Below are 16,324 nucleotides of genomic sequence, written 5' to 3'. Positions count from 1 at the left end.
GATCAGGATTCACCCTGTTCTTTATATTCCAAAAAATTAAAAATTAAATCCAGTCCACATGGCAGAGTCAAGGAACAACCCTTGACCCCCTGCCTCCCTAACCGCATCCTCTTGACTTGGGCGGCCTGAAAACAGTGAGTGGTCTTCACAAAACAAGGGCAAGCCTTTCTAGTCTGCCCTTCCCCTGGATACGAAGCCAGAGATCACACTGCTCATTTTTGAGTAGGATGGGGTAAAAATCATCATCATCATCATCTCGGTTTCCTAACGCTAAATACTTTGCATCTCATATCAGCATTTCAAGAGCAGCAGAAAAGAAGATTCACAGTACTGACAGGCATGACCGTCGGTGCGCCCTCAAGTTGGGGCAGCTGGTCCCTTCGCAGAAAGACGCCCCCCCCCATCCGGGGGGAGGGAGAAACAGGAACGCAGAAATGCCAAGCTGATTTTCGTCTGGTGGGGGTAACAGCAAAGCTGGGACTGGGGCGAGCGGGACGTGGGGACTCCACTCAGGCGGCGCGGAATAGCCAGCGGCAGGATTTGCCCCTCCAGCAGGCACACAAACACACACACAAACACACAGAGCCATGTCTAAGAGGAGAACGGAGACCCCGCTGTACCTCCCCGTGCGTCTGTGGCCATCACGGCCCTTTCCTCTCTGCTCTCCCATCGTTCCTCAGGGGCATCGTGCTCCCAGCAGAAGAACTCCCTGGCAGGAGGCACCACTTCAAGTAACGATACGGCCTACCTCCGATCTGTGACCACCTTACAAGTCCATGCTTCTTCTCCAGAGCATGTGCGCACACTACCTCTCTCTCTCTCTCTCTGTCTCTCTCCCCCCACCCTGGCCAATCCTGACCCTGTTCTTCCTTTTCGTGTCAGTACCGGGGGGTGGGGGGGGGTGTCCCAGCCTCTTCTCAGAAAACAGATGATCCTCACAACTGGAATCTAGACAGGAGAGAAGTCTTGCTCTAGCTGTTAATGAAAAGGATGCCTTGGGCATTATCGGGGGGGGGGGGGGGAGAGAGACAGCAGTTTGTAAATAACCATGCTTTGGGAGGGATACCAAGCAGGGGGTCCCCTCCTCTCTGAAGTCCCCAAATCCTCCTGCCTTTCCCTCCCAGCAGATCTCCTCACCACCTTCCCTACGGATTCCTTTGGGACGCTGCGCAAGGGGAACCTCAGAAGGCAACCGGTTTCTTTCTTCTGGTCAGTGTTTTATTAATCTCAAAGGTGAGGGGAAAATACGAAAGGCATTGCCTTTTGGCAGAAACAGAAGAACAGGCCATAAAAGAAAACTCGCCCACTCACTCACACGCACGCACGCACACACACACGCAGGATGAGAGCAGGAGCTCAGTAGAGAGGATGGTTTTCTGGAGGCAACTTTTGCTGGCTGACTATAAGCTGAAGAGGCTTGTATAAGGATGAACCGAAAGTCCAAAGCAAGGCCAGCTGTGAGCGGTGGCTGATGTCCCTTCCCCTCAGTTCCTCCTACCAACCCACGGAACGCAAACATTTCTCCACCAACACCCACTGCCCAACATTATGCCTGGAATAAATCCTTAAAAATTGACTTTAAAAACCTTCTTGAGCTGCAGGTCATCAGTCTGGTTTGGAGAGTGAAGGCAGTTCCAACCATACAAGAAAAAGAGAGGAGAGAGAGAGAGAGAGAAAAAAACTGGTCTACAGGCAGGCAAACAACAGTCGCTAACGATGGGGTAACGAAGCTGCTGGCTGGGCCGCCAAGACTCTGCACGTGCCAACTCTTTCTGGGAGTGGAGATGCCATGGACGAGGTGGAAAACTCAGCTGACAGGTGGTGGTGGTGGCGGCGGTGGCGCTGCTGCTGCTGCTGCTGCTCTAGTTGGCTGGTCCTCTCCGGAGAGGAGTGAGGTGGGTGGGGAGACTATACAGAGGAGGGCTGTACAAACTGGGCAATGGTGGGCAGGCCTTCCTTCCTCTTTCCTCCGTGTCACTAGCCAGGCAGGCTCTACCTGTCCTTCAGCTCTCGTGTCACTCGCTTCGTGATGCGCCCACACATCAGGCCAATGAGGAAGAGGACACAGATGCTCACGCTCATCATAGTCAGGATGTAGTTCTTGGACGGAGAAGTCATGACTTGTGCAGCGAGATCGGAAAGGCCTTCTGCTGGGGCCACCTAGGAGCCAGGGAAAAAGAAAAAGCCATCACTCTCCCGCCCTGCCCTGCCCTTCCTTCCAATTCCTTCCTCCCTCCCTCCCTCCCTCCCCAGTGTCCACAAACAGGCTGTACTGGTACCACCCATCCAACAGGGAAGGTGTGTCTCTAGACTTAACCTGTCCCGTCTCCCACGATCTCTCAAAAGCCCACTACTTCCAAGACAGGGGCTTCCATCTTGATTTCCCACCCAGAGGAAGAAAGCAGGTGGCCCCGGTCACCTTGGCAGCGTAACTCCACATTTCAATCCTGTCGTTAAGGCGCTTCTTGCACTCCGGTTGTAACCGCACACGCTTGTCCTCCAGGGCTTCCATCAGGCAGGACATTTCTGCAGAACAGAGAATCCGTCACAAGAGAAAAAAAGAAAGAAAAAGAGAGAGAGAGAGAGAGAGAAAGACTTTCCTCTTTGAGGCCACAGAAGTTCTCCGGATCCACTGGGAAAATATGGCTCTTGTTTTCCAGCACTGGGAGAACTGACAAAGTTCTTAACACATCAAACCATCTTGTAATATGAAAAGAAAGTAGTTACACATGTTTTTCTCTGGTACCTCTAAATTCTGGAAATCCAGAAAGGTGCTTTGAAAATAGATCACGTGTTCTCCTGCCCACCCACACTCTTCCAGGCCTTTGCAGTTTTTAACAAATGGACCTGGCCCTAAGTCAGAGGCACAAGAGGAAGCAAGCCCAAGCACGTTTAAGAGGGTAACATCAGGAACCAACGGATTCCTGAAAGAGTGGAAGAGTGGGTGGGAGACTTACGCCGCCCTCTTCCTGGAGGGATGGCTGCACAGTGGTGCTTGATGTCCAGGGCACAGGCCGTGTGGAGGACAGGATCCACAAAGATATCCGCTTTACTCTCTTTCAGCATGTTCAGCACCTCCTGGAGGGAAGGAGACCAGAACACAGTGAGCATCGCGACTTGGACATTTCAGTGTATTTCATCAGACCCAAGCGGTTGGGGAAAGTTGCACTCTTGGGGTAGCTAAATGGGCAGTAATCTCACAATCGTTCAGGGCTTCGCGGGTCACAGCCAGCTGCTTGATGGGGCTGGGGATCCCGTGGGGCAGCCCTCGGGGCGCTGGTGTGGATGCGATAAGCAGCCCACCCTGTTCTGACATCAGAGGAGTGCACTGAGCGGGTGAAGCCGCCGCTGACTGAGCTGTGCATAAAGGCTTTCCGGGAAGCTTCCCTCTGTGTTCACAGCCTTCTTCCCCATTTCACAAACAATTAAGACTGAGATGCTCCCCCCCCCCCCCCCCGGCGCCAGTTTCCTTACCTTCTTGCACATGTCTGTCTTGATTTTTAGCAGGTTCACTTTCAGGCACTCTTCCACTTGCCCGGTCTGCTCCTGGGCTGCCGCTTCTTCTGCGCACAAACTAGAAATCTTTAAAAAAAATACAAAGGACATAACGATACACAATCTGCATGGTATTAATTACCCTCCAATGGAAGAAAACCAATACACTTATTTAATGTTTTGGGTTTTTTTAAGTGTATGAGTGGCTGAATAGAAGTTGTTCTTGGATAGGAAGTAATAGCTCATTCCTGATTAACATTTTAGCCCTACTGCACTGAGCAAAAGCTTACAGTGCAAGCAACAGAGAAGGGGCAGGGACACCCACCCCCCTGATGGCTCCCTACTGCAGAGGCTGCCTGGAATCAAATGTGTAAAGTAATCATTTACGGACTTGCAATGTGTTGAAGACGTCCCATAAATATTTCCCACCCAAACACATGCATACCTAGCTACACGCCTAGATGTTTTCAACTTGATTCTGGGCACCCTAGTTCCACATGAACACTTTCTATGTAAGATCCTGCATTGATCTGCCGAACAGTTTTGCTCTGTTTACAAATCCACTGTTTGCAACTCACATCCTTAGGTACAAAAAAGGAAGACCACAAAGCTGCTGCTACATCCTGGAGAGTATAGAAGTGCCACAGTTCACAACTGGCTACCAAGAGTTCCAAGACTGTGCGCACACGAACACACACACACACACACACACACACACAGAGAGAGAGAGAGAGAGAGAGAGAGAGAGAGAGAGAGAGAGAGAGAGAGAGATGAAGCAGGACTGCATGTGAGAACTCCCACCTCGTCTGAGCAGTGCATCTGTAGCTGAGGATCTAACCGGTAATCAAGAGCGGATTCTTCAATAATCACTCGAATCTGATCTTCACAGTCTGGAGACAGACGCTATTAAGAGGACAAAAGAAGCACAGTTTATACCAGGCCTGTCCAAGGAAAAGAATCTAGGCTTATTGACGTGTAACACCAGAGTTGCTCTCTGCCATTCAGCTAAATGACGCCTTGGAGTAGATCCCGGCACCTTCAATTCTTGTTACTTAGAAGAAAACAAATTAAGAACTCCAGCAGCTATCTCCCATTCTTTTCTACAGCATGAGGTCCCTGGAAAAGGAGCAGAGCAAGAGAGAGGACAGGCTGGAGAATGTCTAACACCAATGCACCATGTGCATGTGCCACTGCACCCACCCACCCCACCCCGCTCCCTGAATGCTGCTGGTGAAAATCTGAAGTCTGGGAGCACAGGGGTTCAGTGGCCAGCCGGCCAGCCTCTTTGCCCGAAAACTGCCTCACTCACTCACTCACTTACTCCCCAGATCAACAAGCATGGCCACTGAGGGCTGCAGCCCACGGACCCTTCTGTGTGGCACCGATGGGCACAGTCGTTCTATAAACTGGGGAGACGTGAAGCCTTTCTTTCCCTCCAGATGTTTTTGGACTGCAGTCCTTTCCCCCCGGCAACGTTTCTCACCATGGTGACACCAGTCGGGGCTGATGGGAACCGAAACCCAACAACATCGGAAGGGCCCTATTCTGCTAGGACAGAACATGAAAGGAGACTCCCCGGTGCACACGCGAGTGTTTTGTTTCACACACAGCTTACGTTCGCAGGTACGCAAGGCAGCCTGGCTAACAGCTGTGGTCTAGAGCAGCTGAAATATGAAGGGGCTCCCTATCATTATATCACCAAGTTTCACTCTTTCTTGTAAAACATTTGTTTCACCCACCCGTGCACCAGTTTCTGGGGCTTTTTGAAATCGTTAACCTTCATGTGCATTTTTTTTTGCACATTTCCTCTAAAACGTAGGTCTTTCTGTGTAACATCCCCTCATTACACACATTTTTTGATGGCAGAACATTTGGAGAGGTGAAAATACTGGCAGAATAACTGCACCACTTCATGTACTGGTTTATAAAGTCTACATTTCTCCCTCATCGCTACCATGACCCAAGGAAACCAGAGAGGGGCAAATTCATGAGTTCACCAACAATGCCCACACCTGGACAAATTCTGCTTAGGCAGCTTCACTGATGAACATACTCTAGAGCAAAAACCTAATCTTCCAAGTAGGTCCCGTAGCAATGATGTACTTTCTGCGATATACAGTCTGCTCAGCCAAAATGTTTCTTAAGAACCACTTTTGGCAGGAAAAAGGCAGTTTCCTTAGCTTCCAGTCTAAGGAGGATTCTTCCATCTGGGGAAGACGCTGCCTGCAAAGCAGCTTCATTTGGGGGAGGGAGCAGCTCAAAGCAACCTGAGCTTTGGCAGGAGCTTAACGACCGTCACATCCATTATGCCAGAAGCAGCCACACGCAAGCCAGTTTCTGACAGCTGGGAATTCTGGAAGGCTTCTCAAGAGTGACAGAGAAAGGGAACAGAGCTCCCCCACCCATCCCACACTCCCGGAGCGCACAGATCCCATTGCCTATCTTACCTCTATTCCAATCTCCCCTAGATATTTGGAGGAGAAAGAACAGAACAATTAGGCGCTGAAGAGAGACAAGCATGGGCAAAAACCACAGGAAGCCGAGGGATCCCTACTCCGTTTTCTATCTACTCATCTCAAGAGTTCGACTTTAGCATTTTCAACAGCCATGGCCTGGCTTATGACATCTTTTGGCCAAGCACATCATTTGTGGGGCAGAAATTTTCCCACTTTCAAACAGGCATTTATCTTTTCTTTTAAAAAAAAAAAAAACACGGATCCTGAGCCAGTCAAACTAAGATGCTCAAGTGGTGCAAATGATTTTTTCAGGTGACTGCTCTCGGAAACTCATGCCCATGTCTATTTTAAAAAATTCCCAATGTTGAGATTTGGCAGATGATCAAAGTAGCATTAACATTTATTCCTCCACCACCCACCACCCCCCACTATACACACAATTGCACTCTGTATGGCAGTACATGCTGTCATCTCTTCTTGGCACGTAATGTTTTAACAACCATAAACCACATCAATGGTCATTTCAAACATTTCTAGCTACTGGGAAAACATGGCAGCAGCTCAGTTATGAATTCTTAACCACCACCACCACCCCCACTAAATCAAACCGCAACCCATCCACCCTGGGAATTTTTCAAAGAAACTTCACTGATTTTAAGCTTTTGATGCCAAAGCATCCTCTAGGCAGGATCTAGCCTTCCTCTATTTTCAATATGTTTGTTTACCCGACTGGCCAAGGAGCAAAGGTCCATTCAGGGCAAGAGAACAGGGGGCCTCTGCCCCTCGGCTTGGAAGGGACCCGTGTGGGTCTCACTCACCAGGTCAGCATATTTCAGCTTCAGACAGGAGATGACCTCTCCTTCCAGCTCGGAGTCGTCTTTGGCCTTGCTCAGGATGCTCTTGCAGAATTTGGGAATGTCTGCTTTGCATGCCTTCCTCAGCACCGGATTCAGGCGGTAGTCTAGCAAAATGGAAAGGAGTGGCGTCAGTATTCCTGACCCGTTGGTTAGGAAGGAGGTGCCCTCCGCGGAACTGTACAACTTCCACTGAGTTTTGAGTTTTCTGGTTGAATGGCTTTTCCCAGCAGTCGAATGACTGCTTGACTTGCTGGAAAACATCTGCACACAGGACTGCATCTATCAGTCATCCTACAATGGAGGGGTCACTTGATGCCACTAACTGTTGGACCCTGCTCTGCACCAAGAGAGTACAGAAAAAGTGAAGAAAGCAGGTGTAAACTGTGCTTTTCAAAATCCATTTGATTCTTACACAGAGGGGAGGGGGCCCCAGACAAAATAACCTCCAATATCCCTTCTAGTTTTGAATTGTACCATTGTACTTATACCAAACAGAAAAACAAGAGTCACGATATGCATTTGTCTGTTTTCTACTGCTCAAAAGATCAAGATTTTTGGCACAGAATTTGGCATGGTGGTTGTAAATGCATGACCCACGGCTACAGGCTTTCTCCAAATACTGGATACAACACAGCTGTCAAATGCCTGCCCATTAAGCTTTCCCAGCTAGCTTCCTGACCCAGACTAATTCAAACAAACAAAAGGACAGCCCTTACCTGTGTTTTGTGTAATCTGGCGCTTGGTGATCATTTGTTTACATTTCGGGTCCATCACCTCACTGTTCTTGTTCTGCTTCAAACACTGCAACATGTTTTTGGCATCCGCTTCTGGGCAAAACCTCTGCCAACAAACGGGAGCAATGATTTTAGGGGGGGGGGAAGCAAGCCCTTTCCCATCCCTGGCCGTGACCCTCATCCTCTGAATTAAGGAGAGGTGAAGAGCAGCAAAGCCAGAGAAAGAGGATCTAGCCAGCATCTTTGAGAGATTCACCCTAGAGGCATGTTCGGCAGGTTCCCCTGGGCATTCCAGGGAAACTTATGAAGGGTAGAGGAAAACGCCCTTTGGGTGCTGGTGAGGGCCCCAGGCAGGAGGAGGGCAGGGCACCAGAGCAATGCGGTGGGGATCCCCTCTCGACGATTACACAGTCTCTTTGTGTGGGTGATGGGTTTTACAGAGGCACCCTTGAGGTCGATGGTATACTGTTGGTATCAAGAGACGGCAACTCTGCCATCTCCTCCCCTGTTGGTCTCTGACTGTCCTTGGACTTGGCAGTGGGCTAATATTGGAAAGCTTCCCTCACGATTCACTTGGAGGATGTCTTACACACAGACACTGCTGGAACGGAGGAGGCCTGTCGAGATACCCAACCAACCCGCCTGACATGATTTCTCCCCACAGGTGGAATTTGAGACGGGACGGTTGGCTCTTAATTGCAACCTCTGTGAACTTTGGGGCGATGCTGGCAAGTCCGTGTTTCTGGTGCCCCTCATATAGGCAGCAGAAACACTCTGAATGTCCGCGGGTGAGGGGGATTTTGTTGGCCCACAAAATGCAGTTTTTAAACCGGCTCACTGGATCCATAGGAGGTCGGAAGGCCTCAGACCTTCAGGGAATTGAGGGGTCACCACTAGTCGCAGGGGTGTGTGCAGAGTGTGGGGGATGCTGTTCTAAAATGTTCTAAGAAGTTTTGTGTGCAAGTGCAGAAATGGCCACACATGTGGTTCACAGAGACCATGGAAAAGAACCATTTGATTGCTATGGATCTGCCACCCATGTTCTCTCTTCTGCGGTCTCGCTCTTGCGGAAAACCACATTCACATTATTAATCCCATACACATTTTTGCGCAGAAGACAGATAAACTCTTCTCTCCCCCTCCTGTTCCCCACGTATGCTGCTTTTTCGGGATCCCCATTAAAAAGATGTTTGATATACATCAGTGAAAAGGTGCACTGTAATTTAACTAGGCTTCATCACTGGACCAAGCTGCCCTTAATCAACTATAATTACCTTAATCATCTGCTTGCAGACACGCATGAGGGTGTAATCTAATTCTGGATCCATCATTTCTGTCTCCTGGAGTTTGAAGACCTTCTGATGGCAGTGGGTGCTCAGCTGCTTCTTGTTTTCCTTTAAACACTCAATAATCTGAAACAACATCGCATCACTAAGGAAACAGCCAGTAGAGGCGGCACTGCCGAGACAGACTGGGGGAGTCAGCCAGTGACTCACTGACCGAACAACACGAAGCAGAGGAACGAAAAGGTATCCCTGGTGCCACACGGTGTTAAACCATGTTTCATCTGGAAGAGGAGGGATAACGAGGGTGATGGGACGTTACCCTGATACAGGTGACAAATAAATTAGGCTTCACAGCTAAAGGGAGTGGTGGTTTTGAAGGCAACACATAAACCTGGACTGGTTTTGCTTCACCTAGAGAAGAGGTTCAGTGGACGGAAGTTTAACTAGAGGCAAGTTGAAAACCATTATCTCTATAATCTAAACGCACGATGAAATTTAAAACTGAGCCGTTTCTGCTTCAGACAATCCCTATGGAAATTTGAACCTGGACAGTCTGAGCGACATGCGGACTGAGAGGAAAGGTAAGAATAAAATGTCTGAGGGATGTCCTGGAATATACTAGTGGAACCGAGGTGGGGGAAAGCAGAGTGGGAGTGCCAGAGCAGGACTGGAAATGTTGGTCCCAATCTCCACAGGGTGACCAGCTTCAGACACCATCCCTCTTAAGAGGACAAGTGGGTTTCTCAAGCTACTAAAGGGAGGACGAAAACAGAAAGGCCCATCACCTGAGCATTGCCATACGGAACGTTCTGGCAGTAGTTTTTGATGTCTGTTTTGCACGCCTCATAAAGGTCTGGTTCCAAACGAATATCCTCTGTCTGCAAAGCAAAGTAGAAATTTAAAATTCAGGTCTAGAACCAGCAGAACAGGACCAGGCAATCCCCCCCCCCCAAAAAAAACAGACAGTCAGTTTTAGCATTCAGCAGAAATGTTCATCGGGCTGAAAATTAAAGATGAACACATTAAAGAAGAGCAGTGAGGGGAGGAGGGAGCGGGAGCAGCCAGCTTGCCGCTGAAACCACAAAGTCTGAATTTAAACACAGTCTTAAGATGAGCGTGGGAGGCACAGACTTAGGACGCTCTTAGGTGCCATGCAGGCAGTTCCTGGTAGACAATAATTAGACCTCTGAGAGATACAGCAAAGGCCAACCAATGATCGAAGCACTCCATCTGTGTGTGTGTGCGTGCGTGTGCTCCTCAACTACTGGTTACACAAGGAAGTGCTAAAAAAAACAACAACAACATTCCTATTGAGAAGTAAAACAAAGCAGAACTGGTAAGGTCTTTCAAATAGACTGGTCCCAAAACGCCAGCTGAGCAAAATTCTGCCACTCCAGGAGTTGGGAAGAGCATCAGTTCAGTGAGGAGAGGGAGCCTTCTGGTGGCCCGGTGTCTAGAAAAGCCGAAAAAACCCTGCCACAAGCCCAGTTTAGAACATAAGAGAGAAGCCACATAGCCTGGAGGGAATGCCACATCTTTTCACAGGAGCACCAGCTGAGTTTTCTCAAGAAACTCTGGTGGGAGCAAAGGGGCCCTCTTACCATCTCCAGCTCCTCCACACGAAGCTGTTTGCGGCACTTGACGGAGACCCGGTGCTCCTTTGCGTCCTGCAGTGTGTCATTGCGCACGGTGGTGCTCAGGCAGATGACCACGTCCACCCTGGAGAAGAAAGAGGCATTCTAGCTCCAGTCAGCCACAACAAAGGCTCTCTTGCCTCCAACCCCTCGAGCGAAGAAATCCTAAATTGCTGGTGGAAACACCCACAAGGCGGAAGGTTCTACCTACTTTTTCTTGATGTTCGGACACAGCTTCAACACATCCTCCTTGCAGGCCATTTTAAATTTGTACGAGAATCTGAAATCCTTCATCTGAACCTAGTGGGGAGGGGGGGGGATAAAAACCAAGCAGGCACTGTTCAAAGTCAGGCACAAGAATCCTGGCAAAGAATCCAATGTGGCAACCGCCAAGCTTTTCCCAGGTGCTTCCACCCAGGTGAGTTCAAGAGGATGCCCGTTTAACACCTTCACAGACACCCCGCCTTACTCTGATCCATGGGAGCTGCAGTCCAGTATCCAAGCACTCGTCACAAGCCTTGTCAACTTAAAAGGGTCCCGCCTGGTGTTCCCGGGCCATGATAGGAGAATCCACAGCTGCCAGACTTTGGAAGTATGTTAAAGGGCAAGCAAGCCAAGGGGGTGATGCGAAAGGGACAAGGCCTCACCTCCCAGCTGGAAAGACTCTGGCCTTCATGGGAGGAGAAGGACGTGGGTGGCTCCCCCATCTCGCTAAGTTCAGGGATGCTGGAAGGCCAGGCGCACTCACCAGCTGAAAGTGTGTGACGCCAACAGCACATTTCTCGTTCATCTCCTTCTGGTGTTTGTTCTGAATGAGGCACTCCATGAGGTCGCCTGAGTCGATCTGGTTGTCTGCCACTTCCTGAATGGGAGATGTGGGAATAAGAGAGGGATGGATGGTCTGCAAGGAACCGACTCCCGTTTTGGCAACATCTACACTCTGGTTACGAACATAAGGAGACCGGTAATTTAAAGACCAGGAATGCATAGTGCTGCTCTCCACTGTGACTGTAATCTGATGGCTAAAATAGCCAGAGAGGGCCCTGTGGGCACCAGAACTACCACACCCTTTGAAGGCAACATGTACCAGGTCCACACTGACCATGCAGGCACACAGTGCCAGTTCCAAAGCATACCAGGCAGTGCCACGTTTTACATGCTCCCACAAAGCCAAAAAGAAAAATGGCCTGTGAAATGCCACCTAGGCGTTCTGTGACACAAGGAGGTGGAACATACAAAAATATTAGGTGGTCACGCAGTCCAGAAGAACAGTTGTCAAGAACAGCCGGATTCTTCGATCCCAGAGCATATTTTCTCCTCTACCCTCTAATGTGTTTCAGTTTTGACTAGAGGCATGGAAACGGCATTTGTAGACTACAATTCTGTAGGTCCAAAAACACAGACTTCTCTACTTCCAATTTTAACCAGAATGAGGAGCACCCTGGAGCTACACAAGGCACTAAAATTCCCTTAGATTATAGCAAATCCCACACAGGCACTCCTGGTGTTGGGAGACATTAGCAGATATTCCCCAAAGCAGTACCAAGCTTAAGCTCACAGTTAGAAAATTGCTTTTGGAAAGAAAGAAAATCTACAATACAACAGAAGTGGCGCCAGCAAAGCTCAGACAACCCAGTAAAGCTTGCGGCTTGAGTATCATCCTCCAGAAGCTGAGCAAAGGGGACACAGAAAGGCCCTCTGCGCACTTGCGGATGTTCCTTGAAAGTACAATTTAAGGGGGACAGGAATGTCACACCACAAAGCATGCAGGTGAAGCGTTCCCATAACAGAGACTGAAGGAGAGGAACTCTATGCCCTGTTCACTACCCAACATGGAGACATATGAGCAAGAGCCACTTACATGGCAAAATGTCTGGATGATTGGCTCGCAGGCTCGCATCAGCAAGGCTTCTATCTGGATATCCTGTTAAAGGGAGAGACAGCATTTAGCCTGGCCGGGCTCATGCCGGATTGTTCAACGCGGAGCTTATCCTAAGGAAGTCTGCACTGCTGCTGTCTAAGGAATGCTTGCGTATCAGGATCCTCAATGCCTGGCTGCCCTCCTCCCGACATGCAAGTCAGGAAGCAGCTCCCACAGTTGCACACAAGATGACTGGGGGAGCAAGAACTGGTTGCAACAAGCACTTCTCAAAGTCTGACACTGTTAACTACAGGCCAGCTAGATTTGACCAAAGCTTAGCAGGCTTTCAAAAGAGACTGCCTGTCAAAATGATGCACCACCTCGATCGATCGATAGATAGACAGAAGAGAGAGAAAAGAGGGAGGGAGGGATGGAAGAGAAAAGAAGAGAGAGAAAAATATAAAAGAAAAGAAATCATTTACCAAGCTACACTTTTCAATGACCACAGGCTTGGGTTTTGTTTAGGACAACTCATTAAGATCTGAGCCTCTTCCGTCTTCATCTCATCAACAGAATGGCATAAAATGTTGGCCACTTGAAGACCTTGAGGGCAACAAACCAAGTCAAGGGCAACCCCTGCCCCACGGTAGTCCCCCTTGAGAGGCAAAACCTACTCACCTCAGATTCCAGCTCGGTAAGGTTTCCAACAATATCTCTGCAATCGACAGTCAAATCATCCAGGTGATCTTGAAGACACTCAAGTTCCTAAATAAAGCCAAGAGTCTTAACGCAGAATATGAACAGATCCGCCTGCTCTCTCTTCCTCCAGAATCCAACAGAGGCCCCATGCTGTGCCTCTAGCAACCTCTGTGCTGACTGGTTTTATAAGTGAGTGTCGGAGACGACAGGCCTGCTCTCCTGTTCTGCCACGATTGCACCTTTCCTTCCTTTGCTTTGCTACCTCCGTCACCCACTGTTTTGCCAAAGCTGTGTTTTATGTCCAACGCCAGCCTCTGGAGCACCACCACAGGGAGGCTTTAGGCCAATCAAGAACTCATAAATTCTCTTCTAGCCCTTCCTCCTCCACCTTGAACAAACCACGACCCACACCTCATCCAAAGAGTAGCAACCCATCAAACTCACATCAGTGGATTCCCCCCCCCCTTTTCTTTCCCCCAACCCTGTACTGAACCACATCGTTATCTGGCATGGAAACACTGTCTTCAAGACAACAAGGGCCTCCCCGATTCCATCCTGAGAAAGCACCAGGAAAACGGATGCTCCGCATACCTGTCCCGTCTCCGTTTTCTCGCTGCACCACTTCCCCAGATCGGTCATGCACTTGTCCTGGAGGGCCGGATCCAGTTTCACAGCCAAGGCACGCTGGTGCAGGATTCGCTGTACTTCTGCTCTGCATTCTCGGGACAGCTGCCAAGCACAAACATACCGATCTGTTCCGGACAAGCACTCCCAGCTACCCCCATCTGGGGACTTTCCCTTCCCGATGCAGGCAGCAATTCTACGGCTATTCTTGGCCTCTTTCCACTCACTGGTCCAGAGCTACAGCCTCTCAGATGCTGGCTTGCCTTGCCATTTGGCCTGGCAGTTTTCATCAGGCCCAGCTGAAAAGATGGGCTTGAACAAGGTGCCAAAAATGGGCAGATTAACCAAGCCCAGTTACAGCACAAATGAGGAGGGGCTTCTTCTTTAAAAAGAGAGCATTCCAAGGCTCACAAGGCCCCCGACAAGGGCAGAGGCAAGCTCCAATCATCCAGGTAGCAGAACTCAGGGAGATCTGAGATGCCAGGGCAAGCTTTTTTTTTAACCTGGAAAGTCTTAACATGGACTGGCAACTGTGCATGGTGCCCATCATAAGGCTTACTCGAGAACCATAAACCCTAAAGACTAAACATTGGGTGAAGGAAGCAAGACTGCAGAGGTGCCCCTCTGGCTACCGACAGGAAGACTCCTCTACAAAGCTAGCTCCATAATGACAGAGCAAAGCCAGCACCCAGGAGCCCAGAACATGCCCAGTTGAGGAAGCCCGGGGCAGAAGCACGTTCTACCCTTCTCTCTCAAAAGCTTATCTATTAGGTTTGCAGAGAAGCAGAGTGTTGGTTTCTTTATGAGCTGAAAGACAGGGGCATGTTGTGCAGCTTTTGCTTTTTCAGATAAGTTATCAAGAGCCAAGAACATCTCAGCTCTGGAGTGCCCTCGTCTCCGAGGAGGGGAGCAAAGTAACGACCCTGAGAATGGCATGCAGAGCACTCCACAGAGGGAGGTTCCTGAGAAGACCGGCCAAATTCACAGCTAAGTTGGCTGAATCACAAAACATCCTAGTGGCTTGTAAAGTGGGCTGTGAGTAACCCTCTCCCCTTCCCCCCCTTTCCCCCCCTCCAGGAAGTATCTGCTCAACCTATCTGCTCTCTTGCGAATATTCAAAAACCACCTTGAGAACCAGAGACAAACCCTCCAGGATGCTCGCTGATCCCATTTCCTGATCCAGGAGGAGTGCTAAGCACCTACCCTCCTGCCCTGTTCCTCTGTGCGGTAGGCATGCCTGTACAGGCAGGAGAAGACGGCCCCAGGAGGAATCATCTCGCTCGTCTCGTTCCAGCCACGGGTGTGGCAAAGCCGAGAGGCATCTCCTTGGCACTTGCGGTAGAGGACGGGATCCAATCTATCCGAGCGGAGGAAGCCACAGAGTCACCGTTAGAGTCTAGGCTGTGCCTGGCCCACCCCATCCAGGATCATGGCATTTCCTTATAGCCCTGTATCTCTCACCTCTGAAATATAACAGAGGTTGAAAAAAAAACCTATTTTTGCATTTGCATTTTATTTTTATTGACCACATGGCTCCCCTTTGTTTCAGGCTCTAAAAGAAAGTCTTATCTGTTATGTGAGAGAACTGGAGCCAGGGAAGGATTAGAGTTAAATCCACTCCAGATCATGCAACTCAACACCTCTCTGACCAAACTTTCTTTCCAAGGGGTTGGTGGAGTTAAAAGCCCCCTTGCAGAGGGCAAGGGATGTGCATTCCCCAACACACACACACACACACACAGAGAGAGAGAGAGAGAGAGAGAGAGAGAGAGAGAGAGAGGGAGGGAGGGAGGGAGGGAGGGAGGGAAGGAGGGAGAGGGAGGGCGCACTCACTTCCAATCCCGCGAGATAAAGTACTGGAGCTCCAGGAGTCTGTGTTCACAATCCTCCACCATCTTCTCTGTGTACAAGTGCTCCATCAGGCAAGACAGAATCCTACAAAAGGAAGAGGGAAGTCAAGCCCAGAGGTGCCGCGTCTGGATGCTTTCACTTCCGACAGAGCACCCATCAGCCCCACAGGCGGGAGAGGGAAAGAGCAGCTGCCTGCTCTCTGTGGAGGCAGCCTCCCCACCGGCTCGCCCTATTCCCCACAACACATAGCATTGGCAAGGCTAAGAAGAGGCAAGCGGGAGCCATAATTTCAAGAAGGTCCCCCTAGAAGTCCTTTCACCCAAAGTCCACATCTGCAAATGACACCCTGGATCCATCTTCTCTGGCGTTTTTATCCTATGCCATACAAGCAGTGCATTGCAGCAAAAACTAGGGAACTCCAGAACGTGCTCGCTTGGTTAACTTACATGGGGTCTCCAGCCCGGATATGTTTGCACGCGGTCTGGATCACGGATTCGCAGGCTTCGTTCAAAGCTCTGTCAATGCGGTAATCAGCGCCAGGGTCAGTTTCTTGGATCAGTGTTTGAAGCTAGAGGAGGAAGAGCGACGGGGAGTTTAACAAGATTGGCACAGCCATTCCGAGAGATCTCCGGCTTCTCTCCTTGGCAGAACTGCAAAGCTAACGGCACTGGCTCCTGTCCGCCAGTTAATTTCAGGGACTTCCTCCAGAAGCACAAAACAAACTTCCCCTGGGATGAGAGCTACCGTCACATTTTTTTTTAAAGTGCAATGGTTTGTAAGGCAAAGCCAGGATTTGAGTGGATGATTTATCTTTCAAGCCCAAGTAC

General features: G+C 49.7%; 1 protein-coding gene across 1 annotated transcript in view; it reads right to left on the bottom strand.

Annotated features, from left to right (window-relative positions):
* Nucleotides 1–1,196: 1,196 nt before the first annotated feature.
* GLG1 (golgi glycoprotein 1) overlaps nucleotides 1,197–16,324 on the bottom strand; it is a 46,351-nt gene continuing 31,223 nt past the window's right edge. The window contains exons 9-26 of the mRNA XM_072980816.2: nucleotides 15,944–16,065; nucleotides 15,480–15,581; nucleotides 14,850–15,003; nucleotides 13,614–13,751; nucleotides 13,002–13,088; nucleotides 12,324–12,386; nucleotides 11,211–11,324; nucleotides 10,674–10,762; nucleotides 10,430–10,547; nucleotides 9,614–9,706; nucleotides 8,817–8,954; nucleotides 7,525–7,648; nucleotides 6,770–6,912; nucleotides 4,297–4,398; nucleotides 3,475–3,582; nucleotides 2,958–3,078; nucleotides 2,420–2,526; nucleotides 1,197–2,160 (exon numbers count right to left, since the gene is read on the bottom strand). Coding sequence (XP_072836917.2) covers nucleotides 1,993–2,160; nucleotides 2,420–2,526; nucleotides 2,958–3,078; nucleotides 3,475–3,582; nucleotides 4,297–4,398; nucleotides 6,770–6,912; nucleotides 7,525–7,648; nucleotides 8,817–8,954; nucleotides 9,614–9,706; nucleotides 10,430–10,547; nucleotides 10,674–10,762; nucleotides 11,211–11,324; nucleotides 12,324–12,386; nucleotides 13,002–13,088; nucleotides 13,614–13,751; nucleotides 14,850–15,003; nucleotides 15,480–15,581; nucleotides 15,944–16,065 — 2,091 coding nt within the window. The 3' untranslated portion in view covers nucleotides 1,197–1,992. The remainder of the gene's footprint in view (nucleotides 2,161–2,419; nucleotides 2,527–2,957; nucleotides 3,079–3,474; nucleotides 3,583–4,296; nucleotides 4,399–6,769; nucleotides 6,913–7,524; nucleotides 7,649–8,816; nucleotides 8,955–9,613; nucleotides 9,707–10,429; nucleotides 10,548–10,673; nucleotides 10,763–11,210; nucleotides 11,325–12,323; nucleotides 12,387–13,001; nucleotides 13,089–13,613; nucleotides 13,752–14,849; nucleotides 15,004–15,479; nucleotides 15,582–15,943; nucleotides 16,066–16,324) is intronic.

Source organism: Pogona vitticeps, chromosome 10 (assembly GCF_051106095.1).
Source record: "Pogona vitticeps strain Pit_001003342236 chromosome 10, PviZW2.1, whole genome shotgun sequence".
Taxonomy (NCBI): Eukaryota; Metazoa; Chordata; class Lepidosauria; order Squamata; family Agamidae; genus Pogona; species Pogona vitticeps.
The sequence above is the reverse complement of the archived record's forward strand: the minus strand, read 5'-3'. Positions and strand labels throughout refer to the sequence as shown.